This window comes from Schistocerca gregaria, chromosome 5 (genome assembly GCF_023897955.1).
Source record: "Schistocerca gregaria isolate iqSchGreg1 chromosome 5, iqSchGreg1.2, whole genome shotgun sequence".
Lineage (NCBI taxonomy): Eukaryota > Metazoa > Arthropoda > Insecta > Orthoptera > Acrididae > Schistocerca > Schistocerca gregaria.
In genome coordinates, this window is record NC_064924.1 from 449,924,776 (window position 1) to 449,942,785 (window position 18,010).

Here is an 18,010-nt window from a genome sequence, read left to right on the forward strand (position 1 = left end):
AACATCGAGTATAGATTTAAATGTCAGGAAGTCGTTTCTGAAAGTATTTGTATGGAGTGTAGCCATGTATGGAAGTGAAACATGGACGATAATTAGTTTGGACAAGAAGAGAATAGAAGCTTTCGATATGTGGTGCTACAGAAGAATGCTGAAGATTAGATGGGTAGATCACATAACTAATGAGGAGGTATTGAATAGAATTGGGGAGAAGAGGAGTTTGTGGCACAACTTGACTAGAAGAAGGGACCGGTTGGTAGGACATGTTTTGAGTCATCAAGGGATCACCAATTTAGCATTGGAGGGCAGCGTGGAGGGTAAAAATCGTAGAGGGAGACAAAGAGATGAATACACTAAGCAGATTCAGAAGGATGTAGGTTGCAGTAAGTACTGGGAGATGAAGCAGCTCGCACAGGATAGAGTAGCATGGAGAGCTGCATCAAACCAGTCTGAGGACTGAAGACCACAACAACAATAACAATTTCAGTAAAACTGGCAATTCTAGAAAATGGCACTTAGACCCCTTGTGTTCCAGTGTCCACATAAATAAATTATTGCTAAAATTTTAAATACGCCATTGTGTTAGTTCTAAAGAAGGGATCCATATTACATAAGACTGTAAATAAGATGTTAATTAAATCTGGTATCTGTCTTTGTTAATTGATTTTGCACAAGTGCTTGTGTGCATGTCCTGGCATATTTTGAGGCTGGCTTGAACTGTAATTGTGCTCCTTCTCTTCCTGTAATTACAAATGAGGAAGAAATGTACTAGAAAAGTTCTTGTAGAATGTAAATAGTTAAAGAATAAAGGAGAGCACTCGTGGAAAAGCAGAAGCATGGAGATGTCAATAGGCACACACAAAAGGAGGAAAATTTGCTACCTCTTCGAATTATCCTCCCGCCACCCTCACCCCCTCCCACCCCCCGCCCCCCCTCCTCCCTCCCCCCCCACACACACAGAGACGGAGAGAGAGAGAGACGGAGAGAGAGAGAGACGGAGAGAGAGAGAGACGGAGAGAGAGAGACACGGGGAGAGAGAGAGACACGGGGAGAGAGAGAGACACGGGGAGAGAGAGAGAGACACGGGGAGAGAGAGAGAGACACGGGGAGAGAGAGAGAGACACGGGGAGAGAGAGAGAGACACGGGGAGAGAGAGAGAGACACGGGGGGAGAGAGAGAGAGACACGGGGGAGAGAGAGAGAGACACGGGGAGAGAGAGAGAGACACGGGGAGAGAGAGAGAGACACGGGGAGAGAGAGAGAGACACGGGGAGAGAGAGAGAGACACGGGGAGAGAGAGAGAGACACGGGGAGAGAGAGAGAGAGACACGGGGAGAGAGAGAGAGAGACACGGGGAGAGAGAGAGAGAGACACGGGGAGAGAGAGAGAGAGACACGGGGAGAGAGAGAGAGAGACACGGGGAGAGAGAGAGAGAGACACGGGGAGAGAGAGAGAGAGACACGGGGAGAGAGAGAGAGAGAGACACGGGGAGAGAGAGAGAGAGAGACACGGGGGGAGAGAGAGAGAGAGAGAGACACGGGGAGAGAGAGAGAGAGAGAGACACGGGGAGAGAGAGAGAGAGAGAGACACGGGGAGAGAGAGAGAGAGAGAGACACGGGGAGAGAGAGAGAGAGAGAGAGAGAGACACGGGGAGAGAGAGAGAGAGAGACACGGGGAGAGAGAGAGAGAGAGAGAGAGACACGGGGAGAGAGAGAGAGAGAGAGACACGGGGAGAGAGAGAGAGAGAGAGACACGGGGAGAGAGAGAGAGAGAGAGAGAGACACGGGGAGAGAGAGAGAGAGAGAGACACGGGGAGAGAGAGAGAGAGAGAGACACGGGGAGAGAGAGAGAGAGAGAGACACGGGGAGAGAGAGAGAGAGAGAGACACGGGGAGAGAGAGAGAGAGAGAGACACGGGGAGAGAGAGAGAGAGAGAGACACGGGGAGAGAGAGAGAGAGAGAGACACGGGGAGAGAGAGAGAGAGAGAGACACGGGGAGAGAGAGAGAGAGAGAGAGACACGGGGAGAGAGAGAGAGAGAGAGACACGGGGAGAGAGAGAGAGAGAGAGAGACACGGGGAGAGAGAGAGAGAGAGAGACACGGGGAGAGAGAGAGAGAGAGAGACACGGGGAGAGAGAGAGAGAGAGAGAGAGACACGGGGAGAGAGAGAGAGAGAGAGACACGGGGAGAGAGAGAGAGAGAGAGAGACACGGGGAGAGAGAGAGAGAGAGACACGGGGAGAGAGAGAGAGAGAGACACGGGGAGAGAGAGAGAGAGAGACACGGGGAGAGAGAGAGAGAGACACGGGGAGAGAGAGAGAGAGAGACACGGGGAGAGAGAGAGAGAGAGAGACACGGGGGGAGAGAGAGAGAGAGAGACACGGGGGGAGAGAGAGAGAGAGAGACACGGGGAGAGAGAGAGAGAGACACGGGGAGAGAGAGAGACGGGGGGGAGTGGGAGACATACATTGGGAAGCGGTGACAGTATGGAGGAATGGAAAATGTGTGGAGGGTGTGGGTACAATGGTTTACATGAGATGTAGAAGTCAGGATAATTATAGGAGTGGAGGATGTGTTGTAAGGATAATTCCCATCTGCATAGTTCAGAGGAGCTGTTGGTGGACGGAAGGCTCCACATGTCTTGGGTGTGAAGCTGAAATTGAAATTGAGCATGTTGGGCAGCTGCGTGTTGTGCTACAGGGTGGTTACCTTGGTTCTGGACAAGTTTGGCAGTGGCGTGGCCATTCATCGTGGTGGTCAGCAAGTCAGCTGGTTGGTAGTCTTAACAACATTAAAGGCTGTGCAGCTTTTGCATCAGAGTTGGTATACAACTTCTGTGCTTTCACAGGCTGCCTGGCATCTTATGGATTAGTATAAACATGTGACAACTGGAGTGGAAGGTGCTGGGTGGGCGAATCTGGCAGGTCTTGCACTGTGGTCTGCGACATTGATATAATCCCTGTGATAAGGAGTTGTAGTGGGAGTGGCATAGGGATGGACTAGGATGTTGTGTATATTGGATGGACACTGGAATTCCATGTTAGGTAGGGGGAGAGGGATCTGGGTACGATAGCCCTCATTTTAAAGCCCTGGTAAAGGATATTGTTAAGTTGTTTCAGTCTAGAATAATGTTCAGTGACTAGTGGGGTGCTTCTTCGTAGCTGATTGTTGGAGGTGATGGGAAGACTGGGATGTGTGCGGATATGGCATGGGAAATCTGTTTGTGGACTAAGTTTGGAAGGTATCGCTGGTAAGTAAAGGGCTTTGTGAGGCCTTCACCATATTGGACAAGGATGTTCTTGTCAGTGCAGATACGTCATCCATGAGGGGCTAGGCTGTATGGAAGGGATATTTTGATGTGGAGGGGATATTTTGATGTGGAAGTGATGGCAACTGTCGAAATGCAGGTAATGTTGGTGGTTAGTGGGTTTAATGTGGCCAGAGGTGGGGCTGGAGCCATCAGCGAGATGGAGGTCAATGTCCTGGGAGGTGGTGCATTGGGTACAGGAGGGCAAGGTGAAGTGTATGGGAGAGATTATGTCTAGATTTTGAAGGAATGTTGACAGGTAGTCCTGGCCCTGAGTCCAGATCATGAAGATATCATCAATGAACCTAAGCCAGACTACGGTTTGGGAATTTTGGGAGACTAGGAAGGTTTCCTCTAGATTGACCAAAAACAGGTTGGCATAGAAGGGTGCCATATGGGTGTCTATGGCTGTGCCATGTATTTGTTTGTAAACCTTCCCTTCAAAGGAAAGATAGTTGTGGGTCAGGATATAGTTGGTAATGTGTATAAAGAACGTCGGAAAGACGTTGGAGGGGGGGGCGGGGGAGGAGGAGGGAGGGGTGGTGGTGTTTGATAACGGTAAGGCCATGGGCATGAGGGATTAATTGTACAGGGAGGTGGCATCAATAGTGACGAGTAAGGATCTGGGAGGTAGAGGTGTCTGCATGGTGGAAAGCTGGTGAAGGAAATGGTTAGTATCTTTGATGTAGGATGCTAGATTGGTTGGTGGTGCTGGCGACCAGGAATTCTTTCAGTAGGAGCACAATAGCCAGCTAAAATGGGGTGTGCAGGATTGTTGGTTTTATGGAGCATGTAGAAGGTGGATGTGTGGGGTGGTGTTGGGATGAGGAAGGAGATGGATTCTGGCGAGGGGTTATGGGAAGGGAATATGGATTTCAGTAGGAATAGGAGGTTATGTTGGACTAAAGGATGAGATCATTCTGGCAGAGATTGTAGGTGGAGTAGTCAGATTGTTGGTGGAGGCCTTCCATTGAGTAATCACTGAGATTCATAACTACATTGGTGGGTCAGTATCAGTTTTTAGGTTGTGTATAGCTGTCCCTTCCTTTGCTGAAAGGTTACTGTCCTTAGGAAGGGTCCTGGGGAAGAATGGTGAGACGAAGTTGGGATAAGGAATTCTTGGAAGCTGGGAGGATCTTCTCCCAGTTTCCCCTTCCTCTATTCTGTCACCATTTCCCAATTCACTCACTGACATTCAGGTGCAACTACAAATTAGCAAATCATGCAAAACACAAAAAAAAAAAACTAGTGGCATTGCCAATATAACTTTTGGGTATGTATGAAAAATATTCTTGCAGATGACGAGTTGTCATGTAGTAGTGATTGGTTTGATAATCAACACTGTGAGGCAGACAAATGTGTGTGGATTTTTGATATGATTCAAATTTTGCACAGATGTCGTCATTGCAAAGGGATTGACATATATTTTGCCTTTTATATTTTTAGATGCTATTATTTTTGAGAAAATCTTCATATTTCATCTATGCTCTACTCCGAATGACTGTTACATAATGTGAAAGCATAATGTCCCGGATCTGAGAGGCTAGATTTGAATCTTATTTTGAGGAAACCTTATTTCATAAAATAATTAATATTTTTATGTTATTGGATAGTTTGCAAACACTAAGAAATTTATTTATTTCATTAAGCCTTAAAAGCGATTTAATTTCTCTATTGTGTATAAAAGTGAATCTAGATTTGCATTTCGCAGTAAGCTGCAATGGTATTATACTATTACTTAACCTTATTTTAACTTCTGTATTATGTGCTTTGCGAGTGTTAAAGTTGAACTTGTTAAGAAACAGCAGAAATGCACTTGCTGCAACAAATGAATGGCGTTGATATGTGTGTGCACGTCATGTGACTTTGATTTCTGGCAATGGGCTTATTTACCTGACATTAAAAATATTTGTCTCAAGGCTAGCAAACAAGTCCATGATTGAGTGAGACTATGGCCAATTTGCATGGTCAACTGCATGTGTGAGTTGATGAATTGGTCATAGGTCATACCTGTGTGGGCACCCAAAATTGCACTACTGGAGAAAATTTATTTTCCTGCTTATAATACTTTGGAGTCAGGCAAAATATGCATGGCCAATAAAGTACGAATGGCAGCTTTCCAGATATGGACATTTTACAAACACATTCTTGAATTATCTCTGGAGAAATTATTCTTCTTGAGACTCTTCCATTAATTAATCTAAATACTGCTACATTGTTCTGACACTATTGTTCAGTGTTAATAACAAGCCTTGTGGAGTGTTTGGTAACTCAGCATGGAACTTCATCCATGGGCAACATGAAGTATCAGAACATTTGTTTATGTATCAGTGTTCTTACACTAGAAAGGTGACACAAGCTTTTGGTTCTTCCTCATGCTGCTAAGTAGTTATCAGTTATTTACTTGATTATTGTAATTTTTTTATGACAAGTTAAAAGTTACTAAGCTGTGTACATATGAGGTCTGTTCAAAAAATTTTGCACCATTGGTGCATTGAAGTGAAATGCTGTTGGCATCTCTGCATACTCTTGTGTTTAGTGAGTAACTGCCGGAAGTTTCTTTGTTGTATATGTGTTAGTTATTATTCAGTGCTGTGTTGAGTAGAATGTTGTCACACAGTTTCTAAATTATTAGATGGCTGAGTTAGAGGAGCAATGTGCTTGCATTAAATTTTGTTTGAAACTCAAGAAAACCTACACACACACACACACACACACACACACACACACACCAAATGGTGCAGGAAGCCTACAGTGATCAGTGCGTAAGCCGTTTTGTCTTCACAGTGGGTTGGGAAAGATTCTCCAGTATTGAAAAAAGCTCTTCAGGTTAGGTTAGGTCAGGTCAAATGTCAAAGCCATGCTGATAGTTTTCTTTGACTTTGAAGGATTAGTTCATCATGAATTCATGCACAGGGATAAACAGTTAATTGATGGTACTATCGGGATGTGTTGTGATGCCTGTGAGAAAAAGTGAGAAGGAAATGGCTTGAAATGTGGTGAGACAATTCGTTGCTCTTATATCTCTGTAACACATCCTCACATTCATCACTGTTGGTGTTTGACTATTGCACAAAATACAAAATCACTCTGCCTCATCCTCAATATTCTCCAGACCTGGCTCCTATGGACTCCTTTCATTTCCCAGTTGAAAATCCCATTGAAAGGACAAAGATTTGCAACAATAGACGAGATAAAAGAAAATTTTGCAGATGGCACTTTGCACAGTCCAGGAAGACGTGTAACAAGACTGATTCCAGAAGTAGAAAGCAATGGGTGGGGAGGAGAGTATTTTGAGGACCATGCACAATAAGTAAAAGGTAAACATAGAAACATTTTGTGGACAAAGTTCCAGAATTTTTGGAGCAGACCTCATATGACCTAGTTTGATGTGATTACTGGCATTTTAAGTTTCCTTGTGGAGCACTGGTTGGTAATTAAATATTTTATATGCTGCAAAAGGTGTTTCCTCATTGAAAAAATATCATTTATGTAACAAATTTTAGGTTAAGAATTATATCACTGTTCCACACACTTGATACGAGGTGCTAAGTCTATGTACCTATGACAAGCAGAACAAGCAGCAAAATGTCGTAAGTACCCAGTGCGTCCAGGTGCCTGTTGAACATTGTGTGCTTAGTTATCCTTGACCCCTCTCCTCTTCAAAGAACCCATGGTCTGAGGATGTTTGGTCTCTTCTGCCCATCAACTTGTCCTGTCTTAGCAGTGTTCAGAGGTTGTGTGTAAGGATAGTGCCACGATGAGTGGCCGCATGGTTTGAGGTGCCATGTCAAGGATTGCGCAGCCTCTCCTGCTGGAGGTTTGAGTCCACCCTCGTGTGTGTGTGTGTGTGTGTGTGTGTGTGTGTGTGTGTGTGTGTGTGTGTGTGTGTGTGTGAGAGAGAGAGAGAGAGAGAGAGAGAGAGAGAAAGTGTGTGCGCACAGATGTATTTGTCAAGATTTCCAGTTCATGATATAGCCAGTTTGAAGTTAACTTACATTCTTATTAGATGAACACTATTTATTTACTCGTGTTTTTTCCTTCAGATGAGTAGACATAATTCCGAGATTGAAATTTTTCCCAATACTTTTTCCAGATTTGTTTTGTTTCCTTTCTTGTTTGACTTAGTGTGTGAACAACTCAGTACATTTTGTGTGAATATTTAAAGGGAATTGTTCTTAAAATGTTGTTAACACACTTTACTTTGATCATGGAACCAAGAATGTATCGCAAAATTACAAATGCGGCAACTGATGTGTGCTTTTCAAGGATTTTTTGGTCAATTTTACTTCTCATTGGGCTACAATTTCTGTAATCCAAGGGGTTCTCATGTGGTAATCCTTGCAAGACAGATTTGCGCATGTGCACGCATACGTGTGTGTCTCACATAGTTTGTAGTGTTTTTGTGGAATTAAAAGTGAGTTAATATTACTTGAGCCAGAGAATTTTTTGATTTTATTAATGAATTGGCCTCAAGACTCTTTTTGTCTGATTTGGAATTTAGCATCTGACTGATTTCCCCAGAATCCGATAGCCATGTTGCTCCTCCATTAGCAGAGGATTTATCATCTCCTGTAAATATTTCATGATCACTAAAACCCTCCATTACACTTTCAATAACATAGTTTAGTTAAAAAGTTCTGTGATTGAAACTCAGGTGAAAGCAGGGGTAAATGAGTTGAAGAGTTTAATTCTTTCCTCACTGCTGATCAGCAGACTTTGACCACATTGCCACTTATTAAAAATCGGTCACAAAATGTATTTTGTTGAATAGGATGACTCTTCTGCTATTCCTGCTTTGTTAGGATCTATTCTTCCTGCCTTCATTACTATACAAATTGTTGTTACCACCTTAGTGAGAGGCCCTTACAGTATGCTGTCACATGGGCCAGGTGAAAACTTGATTTTTAACAAGGTTGTTACTCTTCTCCCTCCTCCTCCGTCACTTGCACAGTTAGGTCTTGGGCTCGGGATTGGTATAGTGGAGTTAGTAGGTTTTTATTTATTTATTTATTTATTTGCAGACAATGGATATAGCTGAACTAACATGTTTTGATCAATATTGAATGTTCAAGTATATATCCTCCTTTCTTTTCCTAATGTGGTTACAAATTGGTTCTTTACTAACTTTACAGTGTCAAATTCGTGATAGCTAATTATATCTAATGTATAAAAATGCTAGAAATTCTGCAAGGTGTGTGTTTTAATGTGTGATTATATAATGTGGTGATGTGCATGTTCTGTATTAATGTTAACGAAAGCGTAATATAATTAAAAAATTATAAATAATGCAGATCATGTATCTGGTTTGTTTCTTCAGTGGGAATTATATTTCTAATAAAATTCTTTTGATGATCTATAGTAAAGTCTTACAACCGATAATTGTTTCTTGAACAAGAAAGTAAAAATCAGTTTTGGCTATATGTTGTTCTCAGTCCTAATTTATCTCAGAATAACCTCTAATACGTGCTGCCATAACACACAAAATTGCAGCTGTAAAAACTGACAATTTCCTCTTACACACAACAAAAGTTGGTTTATGGAAATTCAGAATTTCTGCCTGTAAAAACCAGGAAATCTGAAACCCTTTAATGGAATAAAATCACCACACTATTACGGTAACAGTGTAGAAATAGTAGACCAGTGTGTCAGCAGGAGTTCCGAGATGTTTCTGTAGTATGTAGCTTGTCGCTATCTACTCAGACCAGTTGCCAGTGTCTTATAAAAGAGACCTGTACACTGTCTGCCATCTGTAATGTGTTGCTGTATTATTTCTGTTTTCAGAATGAGATTTTCACTCTGCAGCGGAGTGTGCGCTGATATGAAACTTCCTGGCAGATTAAAACTGTGTGCCAGACCGAGACTCGAACTCGGGACCTTCGCCTTCCGCGGGTAAGTGCTCTACAAACTGAGCTACCTGAGCACGACTCGTGCTCGGGTAGCTCAGTTGGTAGAGCACTTGGCCACGGAAGGCAAAGGTCCCGAGTTCGAGTCTCGGTCTGGCACACAGTTTTAATCTGCCAAGAAGTTTCATTATTTCTGTTGTCACTTTAATCACCTTTTCACTGAAAACTGTCATTTTTGATATTATTGTTGGAGAAACACACTTGTGAATATGAATTTTTCCATTCCAGCAGTGTATACACAACTTATTGTGCCTATTGGATGTTATATTATTGATACATGGTGTATGTACTGTAGTTGCTCTCATTGTGTCTGTTCCTATTGTGAATTATATCTCCAGTGAAACAGCTTTTCATTTGCAAATCTGTCAATTGAAAAGAGCTTTTATTGTGTGATGGTTTATTCTGCATGTTCACTTACTATTCTCTTCTTGTTTTCTATTCAGGTGAAAGGCCTTCAGCATCTGCAGGGATATTATTTTGTTTAGTTGTAAATATTGTGAATTCTGTGACATAATAAAGATATCTGCCACTATGGTTGGACAATCTTCCTCCTTTAGCAGGTTGCTTTTGGGATGCTTAATTCTGTTATTGTTATACTTCTTGTATATGGATGCCAAACTGTATTCTCGTATTCAAAATTTTCCACTCCGGAGAAATATTGACAATATGTCCGTACTTGATTCAAATTCTTATGGCTCCTGTGACTTTTCTCCTTTGTGTGATGTAACTGTTAAATCTATAATGTTAGACCATCCCAACCATTATTTGTTTAGCCCAATGGCTACATTATTTGATAAAATATTTAGAATACATGAAATAGAGTACATAACACCAAATATGATAAGTGTGTTTCATGTGTTAATTGCTGTGGCATCAGCTAAATGTGTAGCATCTGATTCTTTGGTTACACGCCGGGTTGGAGTTGCTTTGTTTTTAATCAGAAGCATGTTAGATGAACTTGATGGACATGTTGCAAGAGCACGTAAGAACATACACGGTGAGGGTTCAGAAATTGGCTCAGTGGGCTTTTTTGTGGATGGCTTGTGTGATGCTCTAGGAACAACAGCTCTGCTTATTGGTTGCCTAATATACCTAAAAAACAATCCACCTAGAAGAGGTTACACTCACCTTCAGTCACTTATTCCGCAAGTAATGGATGCAACAAAGGAAGTAGGACCAGGATTTGTTTACAAAGGCAAGATCACATCAAAGAAAATTTTTCAGACATTGAGCTGTATTGGAGCACAACTACTCCTCAGCTCAACTGCTTGGAATCGATACATTGCCCTCTACCAAGATCTCCTTGAGCGAAGAGCTGTTACTGATGCCCAAGCTTTGTGTCAAATACAGGCATTCCGGTCTTTGCTTATGTGGGTGGTGGCATGGTTGTGGCGTATTTTTAACCCGCATGCTTTAATCAATGCATTACTTGTGGCAGTTTTCTGTGATAAATTGTGGGAATTCTTATGTGCCATACAGTATGTGGGTTTCCTCATTCTTGTAAGCATTGTATGTATTTCTGAAATGCATGTACAGGAAGTCCAGTCATTCATTTATAAGACCCTCACTAATAGTACAGCTGTTTAGCATCAGTATTTAAAATGGCAATGTCTCAGTATATTTTTATGTATGAAAGTCACCATCTTTCAGTTAAATTATTAGAAAAATTTTGCATTTTGGGGCATTTATTTATATTTATTTTACGTTTGCTCTGCATATGCAAGCACTGTTGCAGCTGTCTGACACATTGTTTTGTATTATTATTTTATTGTTGTGTTTACATTGTGTGATGAGCATTTTGTTTTTTGCTGTTTCATTTGTACTGTTGGCTTATTCACCTAAGAAATGCATTAACAAAAACATTGCATAGATTTTAATTTATGTGTATTATAACAAGAATGATGATTAGGTTTGAAGATGTTAATAAGTTATTCAGAATTTTTATTACTGGGTTCATAGAACTGTTTTTGCATCTAAAACAACTTACATGGAAGTAGTTTCTGACATGATTTGTTGCATGTGAACCTGAACTGATATACTCCTCAGGATTTTGAAGTTTAGTAAGAAGAATGCATTTATGCTTTTATGTTTCGCATTAGGAAAGTTAAGACTCTATTAATTTTTCTTTAAAGAGTGCCTTGCCCTTATGCCACCCTTATATGTGGGACTGTTAGCCTGTAACTGAACTAAATGTTTGCGAGTCACAGTATAGAAATGCCTTACAGTAGCAATGTGTAGAGATGGAGGTAGCAGTGGGAAGCAAAGATTGGGAGGTACACAAATATAGGACTTATAGACAATCACATACCTCAGAGTTGAAGTAATAAACAATGATTGATGTACTGAAGGGGAATATAATTTTCAAATTTAAGCTTTTCTTTTTCATTATTGAGAGTGATTTGATAGTGTTTTCACATATTGTATGTCAGAGTGGGTATGCTATCCTGGGATATTTCGTTTTCACTTCATAGGAATAACTGGCCATAATTTTTATTCTGTAGAAGGAAAAAGCTATGATTGTATCAAAAATATGCCCGTTTCTATTAGTACACTTTATAGTTTTTTATTTTTAATGTAGAACAGTCTAATTTTTGCCCATGAATTTCTTTTCATGAAGAACCAAAAATGGAATGGGCTGTTTTTAAAGATCTGTTATTCATTACAATTTTGTAATGGTATGGAAGTATAGCAAGTACTGGTAGAAACCCAAGAAAAAATCAAGAATCTTCTTTCTTTCTTGTACATGTACACTTGCATGGAAACTGATTGATAGATCACAGATTTGCAATTTTCATATTGTTCTCTACAGCTAGCACTTTTAAGTCATTTGTAGTTATGAAATTACTAAAGATCTGATAAGTGTCATCTGTGATGGTGTTAGCTGTATGATTACAATTTAATATGCAGCTCTAGTGCAGTGTGTATCAGTCAGAGGGCCTGAATATTTCTGTGCTACAGCTTAGCTCTTAATTTTATTTGGATATATTGCCATTAAAATTTCATAGTAAAATACCAATCATCTATTCTTGAAACAAAATAGAACCTTTGTAAACTTTTTTAAACATCACCTGTTAAACCTCTGGTCATTAATCCTTCCAAAAAGGGTATCAGCCACCGTTTCAGTTGTACTTCCAGGCTTATTTTTGATTTTGATACATTGTAAACTGGAAAGAAACCTAATTTGTGACTTAATATTCTAAAATATATTACAATAAATACCATTTAAAATATTACCACAGTGCTGTAGAAAATACTATAAAAACAAAGGAATACTTGCAATATGAATATACTTATGTCTTCTTTTGAACTGATAACATGATAGCTTTGAAGTATTAAGACTGTTGCATAGTTTGAAGTCATTTTAAGGAAATTTTTATACCCAAAAGGAAATTTAAAAATTTTGCAGATTGTAAAATTAATTTACTACATAAAATTATATTAATTGTTGTTTGTACTTTAAAAAGGTGTCTGGCATATATGTTGGCCAGAGAGAAAGAGATGGAAAAAATGTAGTCACACTTCCTGCCACATGCATATGGAAACGAACTTTCTAGACTGACTGTCTGCAGAATGTTTTCTCTTTTGCATTTATGTTATATGTAATTGAGTATTTTGTAGGCTGTATGCAAATTTACTAGTCAGCTACATTTTTGTGGCTGTATTATCACATAGTCCTTCAGTAACCTGTATTTACTCTTCCTTTATAAATGTAATGGCAATGTTTTCATGCATTTACTGTCTATTACTGTATTAAGCAGTCTAGTCACAATGAATTGCTTTTAAAATTAATTTACAAAATAACAGTATTGTGCAGTTAGATGTCTTCCTTATATTTGTAGCAAGTGTGTTGTTCACACTGTAGCTGCAACTGGCTGCTTAACTTAATGAACATATACTCTCTTAAGTGTGGTAGTATTTTTGTACACCTTTTAAAACTACCTATTTTTTGAGAATTTAAAGTCATATATGTTTTCTATTTAAACTGTTACTTAATTGTTTCATGCTATTAAAATAAATTTTGCTGAAATTTTGTTTATAGATTCTTATGGTCTGGGAATAATGTTTTCCTGACAGAAGTTGAATATGCTGTTCATTTAGCATGCTACTTTGTTACTAATTAAGTTACTATTTGCAACTACAGGAATGAATAATGTAACATCAGAATATAAGAATAATTTTAATTGGTAATGAATTCTGCACTGTTGTTCCACACTGTTCAATAAGTTGACAATATGTTCCTTTCGAGCATCAGGTGCAGTGTTGTTTCCTATATTGCTGCTAGCATTTGTTAACTTTCTTCTTGTTAATATTTTAGCAAATGTCAGTATTTTGAATGGAAAGTTTCCATATAACTTATTCTTCATAAATGTAGCATTTCTATGTTTACAAGAACTATTTAACTTTTTACATTTCTACTTGTGAAACTTAGTGTATACAGTCAAAGCAATAAAGGATGAAAGCCATCTTGAAATGGGCATTTTTATAAATAGTATGTTGTGTTATAATAATTTGTGAAGTTCAGGACTTCAACATCTTGATTTCACTGCTGATTTAAACAAGCATGCTATTACCATACACACAACACTAGACACACTATGTAATTTCTGGCTTCTAATAGAAAAAATTATTTTAATTTTAATCTTGGTTCATCTGTAATGAGACAATCATTTGTTGGTTGTACAAAACTCACTCAATAATAATAATAATTCTTGTAACTGAATTAAAGAGAGAGGGAGCAAGTTGCAGATGAATTGTTCATGTTAATGATGAAAGTACTAGTCATATTGTGCCTGCAATTTATTTTTTCTGTACCCATTTTGTGGTTGCTCTGTCTGTTAGACAAAGAAGACAATAGTGAAATATTTGACACTGTTTAAAATGTTCTTTTCAGTCTTTTTGTTAATCTGTTGACAACTTGTTGGTTGTAGTATTTGGCGTGTTGTTGTTGTCTTCAGTCCTGAGACTGGTTTGATGCAGCTCTCCATGCTACTCTATCCTGTGCAAGCTGCTTCATCTCCCAGTACCTACTGCAACCTACATCCTTCTGAATCTGCTTAGTGTACTCATCTCTCGGTCTCCCTCTATGATTTTTACCCTCCACGCTGCCCTCCAATGCTAAATTTGTGATCCCTTGATGCCTCAAAACATGTCCTACCAACCGATCCCTTCTTGTAGTCAAGTTGTGCCACAAACTTCTCTTCTCCCCAATCCTATTCAATACCTCCTCATTAGCTACGTGATATATCCACCTTATCTTCAGTATTCTTCTGTAGCACCACATTTCGAAAGCTTCTATTCTCTTCTTGTCCAAACTAGTTATCGTCCATGTTTCACTTCCATACATGGCTACACTCCAAACAAATACTTTTAGAAACGACTTCCTGATACATAAATCTATATTCGATGTTAACAAATTTCTCTTCTTGAGAAACGCTTTCCTTCCCATTGCCAGTCTACATTTTATATCCTCTCTACTTCGACCATCATCAGTTATTTTACTTCCTAAATAGCAAAACTCCTTTACTACTTGAAGTGTCTCATTTCCTAATCTAATTCCCTCAGCATCACCCGATTTAATTAGACAACATTCCATTATCCTCGTTTTGCTTTTGTTGATGTTCATCTTATATCCTCCTTTCAAGACACTGCCCATTCCGTTCAACTGCTCTTCCAAGTCCTTTGCCGTCTCTGACAGAATTACAATGTCATCGGCGAACCTCAAAGTTTTTACTTTGTCTCCATGAATTTTAATACCTACTCCAAATTTTTCTTTTGTTTCCTTTACTGCTTGCTCAATATACAGATTGAATAACATCAGGAAGAGGCTACAACCCTGTCTCACTCCTTTCCCAACCACTGCTTCCCTTTCATGCCCCCTCGACTCTTATGACTGCCATCTGGTTTCTGTACAAATTGTAAATAGCCTTTCGCTCCCTGTATTTTACCCCTGCCACCTTTAGAATTTGAAAAAGAGTATTCCAGTCAACATTGTCAAAAGCTTTCTCTAAGTCTACAAATGCTAGAAACGTAGGTTTGCCTTTTCTTAATCTTTCTTCTAAGATAAGTCGTAAGGTCAGTATTGCCTCACGTGTTCCAACATTTCGACGGAATCCAAACTGATCCTCCCCGAGGTCTGCATCTACCAGTTTTTCCATTCGTCTGTAAAGAATTCGCGTTAGTATTTTGCAGCTGTGACTTATTAAACTGATAGTTCGGTAATTTTCACATCTGTCAGCACCTGCTTTCTTTGGGATTGGAATTATTATATTCTTCTTGAAGTCTGAGGGTATTTCACCTGTCTCATACATCTTGCTCACCAGCTGGTAGAGTTTTGTCAGGACTGGCTCTCCCAAGGCCGTCAGTAGTTCTAATGGAATGTTGTCTACTCCGGGGGCCTTGTTTCGACTCAGGTCTTTCAGTGCTCTGTCAAACTCTTCACACAGTATCGTATCTCCCATTTCGTCTTCATCTACATCTTCTTCCATTTCCATAATATTGTCCTCAAGTACATCACCCTTGTGTAAACCTTCTATATACTCCTTCCACCTTTCTGCCTTCCCTTCTTTGCTAGGAACTGGGTTGCCATCTGAGCTCTTGATATTCATACACGTGGTTCTCTTCTCTCCAAAGGTCTCTTTAATTTTCCTGTAGGCAGTATATATCTTACCCCTACTGAGATAAGCTTCTACATCCTTACATTTGTCCTCTAGCCATCCTTGCTGAGCCATTTTGCACTTCCTGTCGATCTCATATTTGAGGCGTTTGTATTCCTTTTTGCCTGCTTCATTTACTGAATTTTTATATTTTCTCCTTTCATCAATTAAATTCAATATTTCTTCTGTTACTCAAGGAATTTTATTTGCCCTCGTCTTTTTACCTACTAGATTGTCTGCTGCCTTCACTACTTCATCCCTCAAAGCTACCCATTCTTCTTCTACTGCATTTCTTTCCCCCATTCCTGTCAATTGTTCCCTTATGCTCTCCCTGAAACTCTGTACAACCACTGGTTCTTTCAGTTTATCCAGGTCCCATATCCTTAAATTCCCACCTTTTTGCAGTTTCTTCAGTTTTAATCTACCGGTCATAACCAATAGATTGTGGTCAGAGTCCACATCTGCCCCTGGAAATGTCTTACAACTTAAAACCTGGTTCCTAAATCTCTGTCTTACCATTATATAATCTATCTGATACCTTTTAGTATCTCCAGGGTTCTTCCACGTATACAACCTTCTTTCATGATTCTTAAACCAAGTGTTAGCTATGATTAAGTTGTGCTCTGTGCAAAATTCTGCTAGGCGGCTTCCTTTTTCATTTCTTTGCCCCAATCCATATTCACGTACTATGTTTCCTTCTCTCCCTTTTCCTACACTCGAATTCCAGTCACCCGTTACTATTAAATTTTCGTCTCCCTTCACTATCTGAATAATTTCTTTTATTTCATTGTACATTTCTTCAATTTCTTCATCATCTGCAGAGCTAGTTGGCATATAAACTTGTACTACTGTAGTAGGTGTGGGCTTCGTATCTATCTTGGCCACAATAATGCGTTCACTATGCTGTTTGTAGTAGCTTACCCGCATTCCTATTTTTTATTCATTATTAAACCTACTCCTGCATTACCCCTATTTGATTTTGTATTTATAACCCTGTATTCACCTGACCAAAAGTCTTGTTCCTTCTGCCACCGAACTTCAGTAAATCCCACTATATCTAACTTTAACCTATCCATTTCCCTTTTTAAATTTTCTAACCTACCTGCCCGATTAAGGGATCTGACATTCCACGCTCCGATCCGTAGAACGCCAGTTTTCTTCCTCCTGATAACAACATCCTCCTGAGTAGTCCCCGCCCGGAGATCTGAATGGGGGACTATTTTACCTCCGGAATATTTTACCCAAGAGGATGCCATCATCATTTAATCATACAGTAAAGCTGCATGTCCTCGGGAAAAATTACGGCTGTAGTTTCCCCTTGCTTTCAGCCGTTCGCAGTACCAGCACAGCAAGGCCGTTTTGGTTAATGTTGCAAGGCCAGATCAGTCAATCATCCAGACTGTTGCCCCTGCAACTACTGAAAAGGCTGCTGCCCCTCTTCAGGAACCACACGTTTGTCTGGCCTCTCAACAGATACCCCTCCGTTGTGGTTGCACCTACGGTACGGCCATCTGTATCGCTGAGGCACGCAAGCCTCCCCACCAACGGCAAGGTCCATGGTTCATGGGGAGGATTTGGCGTGTGGTCTCCTTTATTCGCAAATTATTTGCATCCAGCCAGCACTACTCAGTCTGCTGAAGAATTTGCCACACACTGTTTGTGTATTACCTGTTTTTTTACTAATGTGCTAATGTAATTCATCACATCACATTGGTGTTTACTTGATGGTAATGCGTGATGAGTGGAGATACATTATCAATATTTTAAAATTACTATTTCATGTGATGCATATGTGTCTTTTAAGGTACACCATTGGAATTCATTTTGTATCATTATAATGATTTCATGAGTATTTGTGAAACCTGTTGTTAATAAGGCAATTTTTCTTTGAACTTTTCGGATTAATCATCCTTTCCAAGAAAAGCTGTACGAGTGTCTTGAAAGTTACTTCCTCCATAACACAACATTTTCCAAAAAAAGCTATAGTCCAGTGTCTGCCCTCCATGCACTGATTACCATCATAGGAAGAAAAAAGAGTTGTAGGGTATTGTTGTTTGGGAGATTCCAAGCAGAAAGTTTAGTGCCCAAACAAAGATTTTTCTTCTTTCAGTTACAATGGCAGTTTTTCTTCATGAAGTGTCAGAGTTGTC

At 39.8% G+C, this 18,010-nt stretch overlaps 2 protein-coding genes across 4 annotated transcripts in view; both read left to right on the top strand.

Moving 5' to 3' along the window:
• The window catches only part of LOC126271933 (probable ATP-dependent RNA helicase DHX35), a 208,887-nt gene that overhangs the window by 65,204 nt on the left and 125,673 nt on the right, over window positions 1-18,010 (top strand). The gene's annotated exons all lie outside the window — the stretch shown is intronic.
• Window positions 9,653-11,818, top strand: LOC126271935 (ceramide phosphoethanolamine synthase). Its single transcript, XM_049974356.1, has one exon. It carries the CDS (start codon window positions 9,739-9,741, stop codon window positions 10,792-10,794), a length of 1,056 nt encoding a protein of 351 aa, XP_049830313.1. The 5' UTR covers window positions 9,653-9,738; the 3' UTR covers window positions 10,795-11,818.

Coding starts and splice junctions, on each gene's coding strand:
- LOC126271935 (XM_049974356.1), top strand. CDS start 9,739: ATGGTTGGACAATCTTCCTCCTTTAGCAGGTTGCTTTTGGGATGCTTA.